The following is an 18,377-nucleotide window of genomic DNA, read 5'->3' on the forward strand; positions in this document are numbered from 1 at the left end:
CACAAACATTCCATGCTATCCAACTACAATTTTTATATAAATTAACCGGTTCAAAAATGTATTAGACATCGAGGTGCCTAGTGACCAGTTGCCAATGCGGAAATGGACAGCCTTGCAAAGTAAAAATTACAATTCAGCCCTTAGCTTTCAGAATTTTTCATTTAGTTTTTGCTACAGCAGAATAAGAAACACAAGAAACAGGAATAATGGATGACATACCGATGTTGGAGGGAGGAAAAATATCTTTCCAATACTGGTTTAAGGGAACAAAAATTAAAGGGAAGGAAAAAAGTAAACTTCTGGACTTTAAAAGAAATATACCACAGACACAAATATTGTCAACAACAGTTTATGATCATGAACATAAAGAAACAAAAAATGCAACATAGTTTAAGAAATGGAATGTATGTTCATCACAAGTGATATTTCCCACAAGCAAATATATAATTATAAGAGTTGCATTATTGTAGCTCATAACATTAAAGAAAAAGAAAAAAAATACCATTTTGGATGATTTAAGTACAAAGAGCATTCTGATATTCAAAACAAAGGGCTCTCTTGCGGATTTACTCAAAAGTATGTGTAAAATGAATTTTCCTCAACTTGCAAGTTATTAACTGTGGTTTTTCATTCAGTTTAGCTTATACAAAATTCAGAACTGATCAGCAGTGCAAATAAGAAAAAAAAATACAACATATTTGAAGTTTTTCACAGCTGAATCCATCATTAATACGTATATTTGGCTACCAAAAACAAGAAAGCTTCAACAGTATCTGTAAAAGGAACCAATGGCTCTCTTGTGGATTTACTCAAAAGTATGTGTAAAATGAATTTTCCTCAACTTGCAAGTTATTAACTGTGGTTTTTCATTCAGTTTAGCTTATACAAAATTCAGAACTGATCAGCAGTGCAAATAAGAAAAAAAAAAAAAAATATTTGAAGTTTTTCACAGCTGAATCCATCATTAATAGACATATTTGGCTACCAAAAACAAGAAAGCTTCAACAGTATCTGTACAAGGAACCAGTTTGTGTATGAATAATATGACATAAAAACTTTAAAAAGTTCCTACAACATGCTCTTTCTTAAATTCTAAAAAATGCACTGCTCGAAAATGTTTATTCATCTGACCTCCACATTTTTCATCTCACCTGAGAAACAAAACCCATATACTCACACATTTAAAAGATTTCATCTTTAAGTGTATCCACATTAAGCCCTTGCAGTCTATAATACATTCATCCAAAAACATACACTCAGACTCTATATAAAAAATAACCACTTATAAGGGAAAACTTAACAAGTTGTGACTAGAACAAGCTGCAGTGCAAGCAAAAAATATCAAAGCATGACAATTCAAAAGTGTGCAAAAATAAAAATGTACTGGCATTAAAAGCTAGTTATAGTGCATTTAAATGCAACATCCACTGATTACAACAAAATGCTGACTTTCATGAGCATTCACAAATACATCACTTGATCTACCAATAGAAATTAACTTAGCTTCCTATTAATGAATTTATTAAAATACTATTAAAAAGAACACTATGAGCAAACACAATTCTTGTGCCCATGAGATAACTGTCACTGAGAATAAGTTACAGATTCCTATACTCCACTGTACACTTGAGTGACAGCTGCAACCTCTTCTGGAGTAAAATTGCTATAGCACTCCAACATTCTGATTATTACATCAAAAAATGTATTTTAGAAACTGTCTATGGAAGAGAATCTTCTAGTTCTTTATTAGTCTGCATCTGACAAACAGGAGTACAGTTGCACAGGAAAAATGTCTGCACGCACCCAATCACGTTTACAACATTTCCAATTGCAGATGTCTAAAGTATTCCTTTCAAAATATACACACACCATTTTCTAAATCTTTTACACACACTACTTCAATTGACATGTGGCTCCTATTTGTTGTCAACAAATAATATGTTAAATGACAAGGTTTTAAATAATTACTGTGCCATTTTTAAGAAGAGTGAAGTAGTATAGACATCTGCTATGCATTTGTATTTCCCTGTGTGCCTTGTCTTGAGGGCTTCAATAACAACAAAATGAATAAAATCAGATGGCAACCAATTCACATCTGGAATTTGTCACTGTCATATATGAAATACAATTTCAGGCTTTTGCCAATGAAACATAAAACAAAGTATTCAAAGGACTGCATACAACTAATTCAGCAACAATGAAAAAAATAATAAAACTAAACCAAAATGGTATCAAATAATCCCATGCACCAGTCAAAAGAATAAAATGAGATTTCCAGAAAAATGTCACTGAGTAACTGAAACCCACTGCATGCCAAGAACAGACAGGTCATTTGGTATTACCAGAATTTTTTGAAAGTTTTTTTTTTCCACATAGTTTTGTCAGTCACATATACAATTTATATCACTTGAACAGAGAAATTTTGTATCGCGACAATAGGAATAATTGTGCTTGCTGAACATAAAATGTCTTTGCTAAACAAAATGTTTTTGTGCAGTAAAAAACTCATGCAATTGACAGATTAAAATGTTATTTGATTGTAATACAAAAGTATGGAAAAATGAATCCATCAAATATGTTTGTAAGAACAAAAAATGTTCACATGGGAATAGAGAAAATGACATGATAAATATCTGCCACAAGAAACATCTTTTGGACTATAATTACACCAAAGACTATACAGAAAAAAATACGTATTTTACAATACTTAAAAAGACATTATACCAGACACAACAGCATTAAGAGATAATAGGAAACAATGAAAGAAACAAGCCAAGGGATGAGTCACAAGTTTGTCTGTCACAGTTCACTTTCTGTTCATGTAGTATTTGCCAGTTTTTAAGGTAAAATAAAAACTGGCTGAATTATTTAGTTCCCTGATGTTCATTAAACTTAAATTTCTATCAGTTTCTATTCATGTCTACCATAATGTAATAACATGCAGGTAAAAAGTGACAGAAGTCATTACTGATATTCTTTTGAAGGGTGTTAGAGAACTGGACAAGAACAACAGATTTTGTACCTCAAGTAAATTTAAATAACAGCTATAAAAGATAGATTAAATGTGTAGCACTGAAAGAGCTCAGAACAGTGCTCTAGGATCAAACAAATTATGACTTGTGAAGTATGATCTAAAACATATGAAAATGTGGTTACGTACAAATCGGATTAAACTGGCAAATGCAGTGTAATGACCACCTTATTTTATGTTCAAAATGCCATAAAATATAAAGAAAAGAAATCCGACAGATACTGAGACAATAACAGTGTGTTTTATCTTCTGTGTACTTTTATTCACATCAATTTTAACATTTTAAGTGAAAGAAAAACTTATTCACAGTATGTTCACAATGGTAAGTATTTATTGTGACATGTCTATAACATTATATAAATAGCTTTCTAAATAAGATGCCATCTCTCCTTTTTTGAGAATCATAGCCTTAAAATCTTTAATATGCGTTTCAGCAGTGTAAGGTTTCCTTTCTGAGCTCCACTTTCTTGACAAAATGCAGGTTAATGCCTTTTCCAGATCTGCATTGGATTCATTCCCATAACAGAACAACATGATGTATGAAGAAAATTACAGACTGAGGACAATGACAGCATCAACTCTATGGCCAGTTACATGCTCCCACTTAAGAATTCATTCTAAAAGTCAAAAATCACACACAAAAATTACAAATTCTTCACTCAAATTATGCAACTTGGAATCATATGTACCGAAACATGTACATGCTGTCTGAAGTAAACATTTAGTTACTCTAAACAACTAACATTAAGGTACTAAAATATCATTTTCAATAGTTGTTTGTATTTGTGCGAAGAATAAATGCCACATGTGGAGCTTGAAATATCCACACCTAAAACTAATTAATACCACTTCAATGGTAAAATCGATATTACACTTCTGTAAAGTTAAACAGGTTTCAAGGGAATGGTTTGCCTACACTGAAAATATGTGTTTTTTTTGTAATATTTGCAGTCTTTAATGTTGACCTGTATCTCAGAATTTTCGAATGTGAAGCAGGAACTATAGTATTTGTAGCATATAAGAATACTTCTGTACAGAAAATGTGACCCGCATCTACGTTTGACTGTCATCACGCTTCGTGGTCAGCTGAGTTAATTCCAATCAAAGACTCGGTTTGCTCATCTTCACAGTCAGTAGTCCTGAAAATAATGAAATCATTAAAGTAAAATGAAAATATACCAAGCAGTCAACAAGTCTGTGAAGCAAAATAAAAGAATAGGTTCTTTTATGTAGTGATGTGTTGGTAACAAACAACAAAATTGAGAGAACATTTCAAAATGTTAAAAGTTTGAGACCCAAAGAGGCTCAATTCACACACTTTTTTTAGTTCTCATCAATGGGGAGAACCCTCAAAAATATAAAACTATATGTATAGAAATACTGCTCTAATGAACAGTGTTTGTAGACTACACTAGCTGTACACAACTTAACATTATTCATTGGTGACCCTTTAGGCTTTTAATAATGAGAAATATATTTGACTGAGTGGCTACACACCAAGCAGTGGCAGAATGTACACATATAGAAAGCTTTCAGAGCCAGTGGCTCTTCCCTCAGGCACAGGATGAGAAGGAAAGAGTCTTTCCTTCTCACCCCACAAGGTAAGTCTCCCCCGACCCGTGGCTCTGGATGAGTTTCCCAAAATCTATCCCTTTCTCTAGGCCTCTACAGTCCTTTTCCTTCACCCCTCTTCCTTCCCCTTCAACCCTTCTCCCTGAAGAAGGAGCCACTGTGTGATAAAGCAAGCTGGGATATTTTTTCTTTCCCTCTTGTTCTGCCATCTGCCACCTTAAAATTTTTATTAAACTAATTACCATTGGAAATGCCGTGTGGCTAGGGCCTCCCGTCAGGTAGACCGTTCGCCTGGTGCAAGTCTTTCAAGGTGATGCCACTTCGGAAACTTGCGTGTCAATGGTGATGATATGAGGATGATAAGGACAACACAACACCCAGTCCCTGAACGGAGAAACTCGCCTACCCAGCCGGGAATCGAACCCGGGCCATTAGGTATTACATTCTGTCGCGCTGACCACTCAGCTACCAGGGGCGGACACTAATTACCATTAACAAACATGTATATAATCTACTTTTTCATAAAGAGAAAGGTTGGCCCTCAGTTTTAAAGAATATAACAGCAGATCTAATTTTGTGCTTAGTTTTATGTATGCAATTGATTTGCTAATTTACTTTGTCTATGCCTAGTTAGTATCGTTTGTTATAGGGCAAAATCAGTTTTCATAACTTAAATTCTATTGCCGACATATAGCCAAACATAAATTCTGTAATGATTGTAAACGATTGGAAGACGAAATGCTAGTATTCTTAAAGTATCTATTTAACTCTAGTCGGAAACATGTTAGCAAAACCAGCCCTTAATCCATTCCAAAGTAATTTCCAATTTTGTCAAAAGTATTGTTTGCGTAACTATATATGTTAATTTCAACATTTTAACAAATAGTTCGGCCTAAACCTTGTAGTAGAAGAAACTGTTAAAAGGAACGACTTTTTTGATGTATTCAGTTAATTTTGTGAGTTAAGTTTTACTTGTAATTTCAGTAAATTTAACTTCGAACAATGTGTAGTTTCAGCACCTATTATTGCGAGGATGTATAAGGGTCCAGTTTTTGGTCACGAACCAGTCAGTCCAAAGTCGAGTTTCAGACGAGGAACCTGTGTTGGTTAGAATGACAACAATGCATCAACTTAACAATGAAATAAGTGTTACACCAATAGGCTGTGTGTTAAAGCAATGACAGTGACTGTTCAATTTATTTGAAAGACAGGTAACTGTGTGGTTAGGGTTCTACAGCTCACAGATTTATAACAGTAAACTATTGTAGCAGTATGTGGATGTTTGCCTGCAAACTATTAATGAGGCTTATGGAAAGTTAAACAATAGTGCACTGGCCCTATGAAATATGTATATGGGGGATTGTGAAAAACAAAAGTAAACATCTGCAAAACGCAACTGTGCAGCTGTCGGCTACATTCTTTACTGTAGTCAGTGTCCAAATTACAAACCCCATTTTCCAGCCAGAGTAGCAACGCAGTACATTGACACCAAGGACAACAAACAAAGAAAATAAAGCAGGCAAACCGCTACAATTGGCTCTGAAAGCTTGCTGGTTATAACCATCTTTTGTGTGTATATTCTGTAGCCGCTTGGTGAGTAGATTTTTTTATCTATCCAATTAAATTGTTTTAACATACCATTTCAGTTTCATGCTGTGTATACGTGTCTATAGACTCACATTTTAGTATCCAGAGATTGATAAATTTGATTGTGACTGCATTATATTTGTGCTCAATAGCATGAATGTTGACCGTAGTGTATAATAATTTACTCTTATTAATTGCCCATGCTTTAATACTGTTACTAAACAAACTTGAGTCCTGTAACTGCTCGTGTGTGAGATGGTGGTCTCTCTTTACTGATGAAGGCTGTGCCCAAAGGCTCTATGTAAGTGTCTTAAGTGTCGCTGTCTGCAGTTTCACATGCCTTCTTTACAGTAAGAAGCAATCTGTCTTTTCCTACATTGTTAATAGTCTTACCTGGAGCCTCCACTAGTTGATTTATCTAGGTAACATATTTGAATGATTAACATTGCAAGATCACAGGTTAATGTAAATGTGAGATAAGTTACTGCAAATGTGGAATGATGGTACATTAATAACTGGCGTGCAACTGTCAGAATGTTCAATGCAAGCAGGCAAACACGCATCGTATTCTACAGGTGCCAGATGTCAGTTTGTGGGATGAAGCTCCATGCCTGCTGCACTTGGTCAGTCAATACAGAGGCGGTTAATGCTGTTTATGGATGATGCTGGAGTTGTCGCACAATGATATCTGACACATACTCAATTGGAGACTGATCTGGTGATCGAGCAGACCAGGGCAACATGTCAACACTCAGTAGTGTGTGTTGAGTTACAACAGCGGTATGTGCGTTAGTATTATCCTATTAGAACATGCCCCCTGGAATGCTGTTCTTGAATGGCAGCATAATAGGTCAAATCAACAGACTGATGTACAAATCTGCAGTCCGAGTGCATGGGATAATCACGAGACTGATTCTGCTATCATACAAAATTGCACCCCAGACCATAACTGCCAGTATAGATCCAATGTGTCTAGCACACAAATATGTTGGCTACTTGAAGGTATCCACAGTGACCATCTTAGCCACCAGTGAGAGGTGAAACAACTTCAAACTTTCAGAGTTGTTCTTGGTGACAGCTAGCAGGAGGAGTCCATTTTCACTTGTGTTCAGGAATTTCATGGGCACCCTGAACCAAGGTCCTCCAATTCTTGTTTACAATTATCAGATGCTGCAAAGCACAACCTCAATCATTGTGTCTGGGTGCGTGGTGTGAGTGTAAAACAGCCACTTGTGCGCAACCATTTCACTCATCACATGCCTCTAGTTGTCGCATTGCGGAGCTTGAATCACACCAGGTTTTTCCAGCAGATTTCAAATTGGAGTCTTCCTTGACCTACTGTGAGATGGTCTGCAGAAAACTGCAGTAGTAATTTAGTACCTGAACAATGACATGTGGTAGTCTCGGCTCCTTCCATACCAAAGGTTGTTGGCTGAGGGAGTTAGCTCAATTTTCAGACTGTTAGTATTACAAGAAGTGAATAAAACTGAAAATTTTGAGTCTAAAATGTATGAAAATGAGGAGGTGGTTCAAGTAAATTTATTCTATCAAAAACACTAGAGGGTTATGAAATAAAATCAATTAACTTCTGATCTGTTTAACTGAATTGCAGCCTGCAAATTATTTAGAAGTAATGTGTGTTTCTAAACATCATCTGACCACTAATACAGGAATGCTGACTATGGATGGATACAACTTGTCATCCAGTTATTGCAGTTTGAGTATGGAGAAAGTAGGTGTTGCCACTGTCATTCTGAAGGGATAAAAATATAAAAGTGCTGATACTATTAGATTTTTTGATCAGCATTTTGAAGCTTTTGCTGCACAAGTAGATTTTCATGGAAAGTTAAGTAATGTGTGACTTGAGAAAAATGTTTCTCAATGTAGCCCTTCAGTCTCATGCAAAGGGGAGAAAGAAACAGTAGCTACTAGTATTTGGTGTTTGATGCAAAGGATAAAGGAACGTTCGTTTCAGCAACTTGGAGACAGGAGTACAATATGATCTATGCTTTGTAACAACTAATTAAAATAAATTACCTCTCCAAAGATCATGGTTCGTATTACAAGACTTCTCACCCAGCCAACACTGTCAAATCTTAATTGAAATAGGGACAAATATCCCACTCATTTCATCCTTCCCAGGACCTAGATGGAACTTCAGGAACGCAAAGTGGGATGTATTTCCTAAAAATCTGGACAAATGGCATGGTTGGATTCCCCCAAAAGCAAAAAACTATGAAAGGCTTGTTGGAGCTATGATAAGTGCAGCAAAGAAAGCAATCCCTAGGGGCTACGGGAAGCAATATATTCCAGACTGGAATGAAACTACTGAGAAACAGTATGACGGATTTCTAAAAAGCAGGGAGCCAGAAATAGCAGATAACCCACTTCATAACCTCAACCCAGCCAGACGAATTAGGTGGAGTGAGACTGTTGAGTCACTCAATTTTCAAACATTAAGTAGAAAAGCATGGTCATTAATAAGGAAGTTGTATGGAAACAAAGTTAAAAGTAAGGAACAACACTCAAATACCAGCTAACAGTGTTGCTTCATATCTACTGTCTACATCAAGAGCACCAAGGGATAAACTCATACGAGACATATCAGACGCAAACTTACATTGCTCAAAAAGGACACGAAGGAACAATTTGACTTCTCAAGAACTTTCTCCATACTTGAAATATGTGCTGCTCTTAGAACTCCAAAACCCAGAAAGCCACCAGGAAGTGACAGAATCCACTCAAAATTTCTTCTGCATAGTGGGAACTATACAAAAAAGATGCCTGGTGGATTTCTTCTCTGATATTATGATGTCTGGTTCAGTCCCAAAAAAAATGAAGTACTCAAATATCGTAGCAATACTCAAGCCCGGCAAACCACCAGCGCAGACTAATAACTACCGCCCAGTCGCACTGTTGAGCATTATTTATAAGTTCCTTGAGAGAATTCTACAAAATCCGATTAGTCCAGTAATCTTACAGAGCCTTCCTCTTGAGCAAGCTGTATTCCATCCAGGATGGAGCTGCATTGATCAAGTCTTATCTTTAACAACATTTATTGAAGCAGGATACCAAATAAAGCATAATACGTCAGTTGCTTTTGTCACTCTAAGTGGAGCATATGATACAGGTTGGAGGCATGGACTGCTTTATAAATTATTGCAACTCATCCCATGCGAATGGACAACAAAAATAATTGACAACAGGTTAACTGGAAAGTCATTTACTGTAACTACAGAAAAAGACACTAGCTGCCCAAAAGGATTGAATAATGGTTTGCCACAGGGATCCACCCTTGTTCCTCTCTTGTTTAATTTATATATATCTGATATCCCTCCAACATAGTCCAGAAAGTTTGGCTGTGTAGATGAGTGGGCAGTAGCTACCCAACACCAAACTTTTGAAAGAACTGAAGTAATCCTAACTTCGGATCTACTTATCATAAGCCACTCTTTCCACAAATGGAGGTTACAACCAAACTCAAAACAGAAGTTTCATGTTTTCATCCGTCCAATAGATTGGCAAACAGAGCCCTCAATGTCTACTTTGAAGAAGACAAACTTCATCGTAATATGCACCCAAAATAACTTGGGATCACGTTAGATAGGACACTTTCTTTTAAGAGCACTTGACACAAACATCTACTAAGCTCAAAACCAGAAACAACATTCTCCATAAACTCTGCGGCTCTTGTTGGGGATCATCAGCACACACTCTCCTGGGTATCATCACTCTGTTTGGTATACTCAGCAGCAGAGTACTGTGCGCCTGTCTGGCTTAATAGTCCACACGCAGACAGAAGAGCACACTACTGCATGAATACCAGATTTCTAATAACACTGACCTTCTAATAGTGGATGGCGTATTCCCTTCAGAGTGAAAAAGACTAAGGTCAAGACATCCCACTTTCATCATAGCCAGGACTCTTATGAAAACTGAATTCAGTCCCATCAATGAATGGAACTGCTGATGGCAACAAACTGTTCCCCATAATGCCTGAAGCTGCCCTGTATCCAGAAGAAACCCAGCCTCCGGAAATTTGGAATATCTTGAACCACATCCGAGCGGACCACGGATGATGTGCAGACACTCTCTACAAGTGGGGCAAATTTTCATCACCATCCTGTGACTGCGGTGCAGAACAACAGACAGTTTCTCATGTCCCACATGTGCCTACAAGGGTCCTTTTGAAGATTTCCTCAAAGGGATGAGTGAGGTTATAAATACACAAAAGATCCTGATATCCCTCTATACATGTTGTTATTTGTGGTATTTTATGCTGGAGAGCTGTGCTTAAATGTTGATGTGTAGTAATTTGTAATCTTTATATATGTATTTCCATACAATAAATAAATAAACTAGTGCTTGTAACTGTCAAATGTTATTCTTTCGTCATTTTTGTAAGTAAAGCAAAGTAGGGATTTGATCTTTAAAAATGATGTAATTAAGATATGTTTAGTGATACGAGGGGCATTTGAAAAGTCCATGCAAAAATAAAAACTACTTATTTTAGACTTACACACTTCGTCCTACACTGTTCTAATTTGTTGAGCCCTTTCAAATAATAGGAATTGTCCAAGTCAGCAAAATAGCTATTAGTTGCTGCAATCACCTCCTCGTTTGAATAAAATCTTTTTCACGCCAGCCATTTCTTCAAATTGGGGAACAAATATAGTCCAAGGGAGCCAATTCTGGAGAATAGGGGGGATGTGAAACAAGTTGGAATCCTATTTCCAGTAATTTTGTGACCACAACTGCTGAGGTGTGTGCTGGAGCATTGTCGTGATGGAAAAGGACTTTTTGCAGTCCAATCGCCAGCGTTTTTCTTGCAGCTTGGTTTTGAAACGGTCCAGTAACGATGAATAATATGGACCTGTAACAATTTTACCATTTTCCAGATAGTCGATGAGGATTATCCCTTGCAAATCCGAGAAGACAGTCGCCATAACCTTTCTGGCCGAAGGAATGGTCTTCGCCTTTTTTGGTGCCGATTCTCTCTTAGTAACCCATTGTTTTGATTGTTGTTTGGTCTCAGGAGTATAGTAATGTAGCCATGTTTCATACACAGTGACAAAATGACGCTTAAAGTCCTGCGGATTCTTCCTGAACAGCTGCACACCAACCCTGTACCACTTCACATGATTCCGTTTTTGGCCAAGTGTGAGCAATCGCGGAATCCATCTTGCGGATAGCTTTCTCATGTCCAAATGTTTATGCAAAATATTATGTACCCATTCATTTGAGATGCTCACAGCACTAGCAATCTCACACACCTTAACTTTTCTGTCATCCATCACCATATCATGGATTTTATCAATGATTTCTGGAGTCATAACCTCCACAGGGTGTCCAGAATGTTCAGCATTACTTGTGCCCATACAGCCACTCAGAAAATTTTGAAACCACTTATAAACTGTTCTAATTGAAGGTGCAGAATCACCTTAATGTTTATCAAGATTCCCTTTAGTCTCCTGAGGCAGTTTACCTTTCATAAAATAATATTTAATCACCACAGGAAATTCTTTTTTGTCCATTTTTTGACAATCACTCGACTTCCTTGATTCACACGAATGCCAAACACAAAGAAATAGACCAATGTGGCTGAAACTTGGTGTGTGTTCTTTCCAAAGATGCTACTAACTAAACATGACCTCGATACACGCCAGTGGTGCCATCTCTCGGACTTTGCACGCACTTTTCAAACGACGCTCATATAATGAGATATTTTAAGTAATAGTAAGACAATATTGAAGTTAGTAATGAGTATGAGACATATTAAAGTAATGTAGTGGTGTTTAGGCTACTTGTTAGGGACCCTGTCTTGGTAGTATTTAATTTTTGTGAATACATTTGTTAGTTAGCACTGGTAAATTGTAAGATACAACTGAGTAACAAAGAGAATGTTCGCTAATCTTTCGTAGGTTTATGTAAAAGTGTTGCACTGAAGATAAATATATTTGGTATTTTCAGAAATATAGTAGTGATGCTGAATAGTGGATGAAGGTTCTTTAGAAGCGCAAAATGAAAAAAAATGAATATTTAACAATTAAAAAGGCTATTCTAGTATGAATTTGTTTTCTGAACACTGAAGTGCTTACCTCCCGTATAATGTGAACTTCTCAGAAGATAAGTGGTTACAAAAATGTGTGTGTGTTCTGTGAGTAATTAGTCTAATTAAATAGAAAAATGAAAATGAAACCTAATAGAAATTAAGAATTGCTTTCAGTGAAGATGGTGTAACCTTGAAAATTAATTAACTTCCTTTGATTTAGCAATTATCTATTTTGAATATAGCTTCCATACATTTCGTTTAAATGTCAATCCAAGAGCTTGTCAACACACTGTGTCATTTTGAGAAACAGACTGCGGAAAAGAAACTACACAAAGTGTTGTGACTAAATGGAACGTCTATAGTGTACGTTGTTGTTGTTGTGGTCTTCAGTCCTGAAACTGGTTTGATGCAGCTCTCCGTGCTACTCTATCCTGTACAAGTTTCTTCATCTCCCAGTACCTACTGCAACCTACATCCTTCTGAATCTGCTTAGTGTATTCATCTCTTGGTCTCCCTCTACGATTTTTACCCTCCACGCTGCCCTCCAATACTAAATTGGTGATCCCTTGATGCCTCAGAACATGTCCTACCAACCGATCCCTTCTTTTGGTCAAGTTGCGCCACAAACTTCTCTTCTCCCCAATCCTATTCAATACTTCCTCATTGGTTATGTGATCTACCCATCTAATCTTCAGCATTCTTCTGTAGCACCACATTTTGAAAGCTTCAATTCTCTTCTTGTCCAAACTATTTATCGTCCATGTTTCACTTCCATACATGGCTACACTCCATACAAATACTTTCAGAAATGACTTCCTGACACTTAAATCTATACTTGATGTTAACAAATTTCTCTTCTTCAGAAACACTTTCCTTGCCATTGCCAGTCTACATTTTATATCCTCTCTACTTCGACCATCATCAGTTATTTTGCTCCCCAAATAGCAAAACTCCTTTACTACTTTAAGTGTCTCATTTCCTAATCTAATTCCCTCATTATCACCCGACTTAATTTGACTACATTCCATTATCCTTGTTTTGCTTTTGTTGATGTTCATCTTATACCCTCCTTTCAAGACACTATCCATTCCGTTCAACTGCTCTTCCCAGTCCTTTGCTGTCTCTGACAGAATTACAATGTGATCGGCGAACCTCAAAGTTTTTATTTCTTCTCCATGGATTTTAATACGTACTCCGAACTTTTCTTTTGTTTCCTTTACTGCTTGCTCAATATACAGATTGAACAACATCGGGGAGAGGCTACAACTCTGTCTCACTCCCTTCCCAACCACTGCTTCCCATTCATGCCCCTCGACTCTTATAACTGCCATCTGGTTTCTGTACAAATTGTAAATAGCCTTTCGCTCCCTGTATTTTACCCCTGCCACCTTTAGAATTTGAAAGAGAGTATTCCAGACAACATTGTCAAAAGCTTTCTCTAAGTCTACAAATGCTAGAAATGTAGGTTTGCCTTTCCTTAATCTTTCTTCTAAGATAAGTCGTAAGGTCAGTGTTGCCTCACGTGTTCCAGTGTTCCTAGGGAATCCAAACTGATCTTCCCCGAGGTTGGCTTCTACTAGTTTTTCCATTCGTTTGTAAAGAATTCGTGTTAGTATTTTGCAGCTGTGACTTATTAAACTGATAGTTCGGTAATTTTCACATCTGTCAACACCTGCTTTCTTTGGGATTGGAATTATTATGCTCTTCTTGAAGTCTGAGGGTATTTCGCCTGTCTCATACATCTTGCTCACCAGATGGTAGAGTTTTGTCAGGACTGGCTCTCCCAAGGCCGTCACTAGTTCCAATGGAATGTTGTCTACTCCGGGGGCCTTGTTTCGACTCAGGTCTTTCAGTGCACTGTCAAACTCTTCACGCAGTATCATATCTCCCATTTCATCTTCATCTACATCCTCTTCCATTTCCATAATATTGTCCTCAAGTACATCGCCCTTGTATAGATCCTCTACATACTACTTCCACCTTTCTGCTTTCCCTTCTTTGCTTAGAACTGGGTTTCCATCTGAGCTCTTGATATTCATACAAGTGGTTCTCTTCTCTCCAAAGGTCTCTTTAATTTTCCTGTAGGCAGTATCTATCTTACCCCTAGTGAGATAGGCCTCTACATCCTTACATTTGTCCTCTAGCCATCCATGCTTAGCCATTTTGCACTTCCTGTCAATCTCATTTTTGAGACATTTCTATTCCTTTTTGCCTGCTTCATTTACCGCATTTTTATATTTTCTCTTTTCGTCAATTAAATTCAATATTTCTTCTGTTACCCAAGGATTTCTACTAGCCCTCGTCTTTTTACCTACTTGATCCTCTGCTGCCTTCGCTACTTCATCCCTCAAAGCTACCCATTCTTCTTCTACTGTATTTCTTTCCCCCATTCCTGTCAATTGTTCCCTTATGCTCTCCCTGAAACACTGTACAATCTGTGGTTCTTTCAGTTTATCCAGGTCCCATCTCCTTAAATTCCCACCTTTTTGCAGTTTCTTCAGTTTTAATCTACAGGTCATAACCAATAGATTGTGTTCAGAGTCCACATCTGCCCATGGAAATGTCTTACAATTTAAAACCTGGTTCCTAAATCTCTGTCTTACCATTATATAATCTATCTGATACCTTTTAGTATCTCCGGGATTCTTCCATGTATACAACCTTCTTTCATGATTCTTAAACCAAGTGTTAGCTATGATTAAGTTATGCTCTGCGCAAAATTCTACCTGACGGCCTCCTCTTTCATTTCTTATCCCCAATCCATATTCACCTACTATGTTTCCTTCTCTCCCTTTTCCTACACTCGAATTCCAGTCACCCATGACTATTAAATTTTCATCTCCCTTCAATGTCTGAATAATTTCTGTTATTTCATCATACATTTCTTCAATTTCTTCGTCGTCTGCAGAGCTAGTTGGCATATAGACTTGTACTACTGTTGTAGGCGTGGGCTTCGTGTCTATCTTGGCCACAATCCTTATTTGATTTTGTATTTTAACCCTGTATTCACCTGACCAAAAGTCTTGTTCCTCCTGCCACCGAACTTCACTAATTCCCACTATATCTAACTTAACCTATCCATTTCCCTTTTTAAATTTTCTAACCTACCTGCCCGATTAAGGGATCTGACATTCCATGCTCCGATCCGTAGAACGCCAGTTTTCTTTCTCCTGATAACGACATCCTCTTGAGTAGTCCCCGCCCGGAGATCCGAATGGGGGACTATTTTACCTCCAGAATATTTTACCCAAGAGGACGCCATCATCATTTAATCATACAGTAAAGCTGCATGCCCTCGGGAAAAATTACGGCTGTAGTTTCCCCTTGCTTTCAGCCGTTCGCAGTACCAGCACAGCAAGGCCATTTTGGTTATTGTTACAAGGCCAGATCAGTCAATCATCCAGACTGTTGCCCTTGCAACTACTGAAAAGGCTGCTGCCCCTCTTCAGGAACCACACGTTTGTCTGGCCTCTCAACAGATACCCCTCCGTTGTGGTTGCACCTACGGTACGGCAATCTGTATCGCTGAAGGACGCAAGCCTCCCCACCAACGGCAAGGTCCATGGTTCATGGGGGGGGATATAGTGTACGTATGGAGTTAATAAACTGAGCCACACAATAGTCTAAAAGGTCACTGTATAAAAAAAACTGTATCAACTACTCTAAAGACCAGTGCAAAATTTTTCTTAATTTTTTTTGTGAAAAATATAATTAAATTTAGAAAATTTTCAAGACTTCTTAAAATTAACTAAGCAAACTGTATATCTATGTATAAATTTGTAACTGATGTTTTCAGACCTTGTAACTTTTATTTTGTATGAGAATCATAAGCTTTGCCCTATTTGATTCATAAATTCACTTCATTATTCTAAATTTGAGTATATTTAGTGATATGTGATACCTTGTGATTTTATGTGTTTTGAATGTACTGTGTATTTTTTGTGAGTAATTGTTCCTTTACATTGCATCACCCACTTCTATTTCAATATCTGTTTGTACAATTCAGTGGGTGGTGATGTAACAGAGCAATCCCAATGTCAATACTTTTTTTTTCTCTTTCTTTTCTGATTTCTTTTCATTTATGGTGCATATATGATAGTTATGTGAAATAACTAATTTCTTTTTCAAGCAGTATTTCACCAAACTTCATTATTCACTGTATAATTTACTAAATGCTGATGACAACAGTATAAGTACTTCTTAGGGAAACATTTTATTTGAAGAAATATTAAAAAATTTCTATACTGCAAACCATGTGAACATCAAAATTCTATTATGCTATTTTTTTTCTCTACTGTAACATATTTGAAAGCCCACACTCTTCTTCTTGTTAATATTTCAAAAGTTATTTGTACTCAAAATTTTCATGTTCCAGAATGTTCCAATCTTAAAAGTAATTCTTTCCTAAATTGAGTCCCATAATTATGCAGTCATGATTTTTCTGTTTTTGAAAATGTGTACTTTTACTACAATAACCTCTCAGTTTGCTAACTGTTCAAATCAGAAAACTGCACTTACTCATAATTTCTTAAGAAACTTTGGGAACCCCCATGCACAGTAAGACTTCACTGCCATAAAGCAGTTCCTGTTATTTTCACATTTTCTAAATGTACAACAGTTAGTTAAACAAACTTACTTCACTGTTTATTGTATTTTTGTCACTTTTAATTTTCCTGTCCTTTATATTAATTTAAAAAAAGGAATAGCTTAGTACTTTACCAATTTGTATTTTCCGTCATACACACATCTACGAGGGTATACTGAAAAATAATGCCACAGAATTTCTTACACGAAAACTCTCTACGCTTTTTAAATAAAACAAACTCTATTAACAAGCTATACCTTTATTCTTCATGTCTACATTTTTATTTCTTAACATTGTCACTATGACAACAAACATATATCTCTCAATGAGAGACCAGTTTGCTGAAACCGTCATCGTAAAATCTTTGACTAGGTTGACAGAGCCGCAACCTCACACCTGCTTGTGGCGCTTCATCACTATCAGACTGAAGTCTTCATAGGTGTTCTATAAGTTTCGGAAGCAGATGAAAATAGGATGTAACCAAGTTGGGACTGTGTGGAGGATGATCAATGACAATGAACCCAAGGCATCAAATTGTTGCAGATGTTGCAGTACTCGTGTGTGGTCTGGCATTATGATGCTATAGGAGAGAGTACACCACATGTGGACAGTTAGAAACTCAATTACAGAAAGCTGCTTCTCATTGAATGACGTAGTTGCATTACACACCGCAATGTTACATGCTACAATTCGGAAGCCTCTAGTGGCAGAGGGTTGCAACTTGTGTCAACAAAGTTAGAAAGTCAACCAAGTAATATGCATGACATTTAATACCTCAACTGATAGGAGAACAGAATAAAAAAATTCAGAGACATTACTTTTCAGTACGCTCGCATATAAAGAGGCTTCGCTTATAAGGCCAGAGTCGGTAGCGGGCTAGTGTTTGACTAGTTCAGACAGTATGTTATTTGTTTTATTCTACAATGGAAAATCCAGGATGGAATATAACAGTATTATGAAAAGAATAGTTGCTACTCACCATATAGCAGCCCAATAGTCAAAATGTATAATAACTAAGTCAGTTGCAAATGGAATGTCACAGTGTATTGCTAGTATGTGACAATCTGCTTGTGAGTCTCCAAGATGTACAGTCATTTTTTCAATTATTGCCACTTGAGAAATTTTTGAAACATCTTTGAGTAGATGTAGCTTACTGACCTGTGTTGAAGTATTTATTATCCTATATTTTACAAAGTTGATCACTGAAATTTCTGTGTTACAACAAATGTGGTGCAAAATGAAAAATTCTGCAGTGTTGTGTGTGTATCATTTAATAACATTTCAAATTACAGTAAACAACCACAGGAAAAAGATGACAGCAGAAATTCCACAAGATTTATGAAGCAGCTGCATATGAAGCATGTTGGTAAGTTCATAGTGTGTGCTGTTATGAAACTTCTGGACAGATTAAAACTGTGTGCAGGACTAGAACTTGAAAACAGAACCTCACCTTTTCCTGACAACATTCTTACCATCTGAGATATCTAGGCAAAACGCATGATTTGCCCTCGCAGACCCTCCAGTAGTAACCTCGTAAGTGGTCAACAGAT

At 36.9% G+C, this 18,377-nt stretch overlaps 1 protein-coding gene across 2 annotated transcripts in view; it reads right to left on the reverse strand.

Moving 5' to 3' along the window:
- Nucleotides 1-365: 365 nt before the first annotated feature.
- The window catches only part of LOC126483929 (solute carrier family 35 member F5), a 176,687-nt gene continuing 158,675 nt past the window's right edge, over nt 366-18,377 (reverse strand). For both annotated transcript variants that reach the window (XM_050107206.1, XM_050107205.1), the window contains one exon: nt 366-4,170. In XM_050107206.1, the coding sequence (XP_049963163.1) occupies nt 4,101-4,170 (70 nt within the window). In that variant the 3' untranslated portion in view covers nt 366-4,100. The remainder of the gene's footprint in view (nt 4,171-18,377) is intronic.

This window comes from Schistocerca serialis, chromosome 6, assembly GCF_023864345.2.
Source record: "Schistocerca serialis cubense isolate TAMUIC-IGC-003099 chromosome 6, iqSchSeri2.2, whole genome shotgun sequence".
Taxonomy (NCBI): Eukaryota; Metazoa; Arthropoda; class Insecta; order Orthoptera; family Acrididae; genus Schistocerca; species Schistocerca serialis.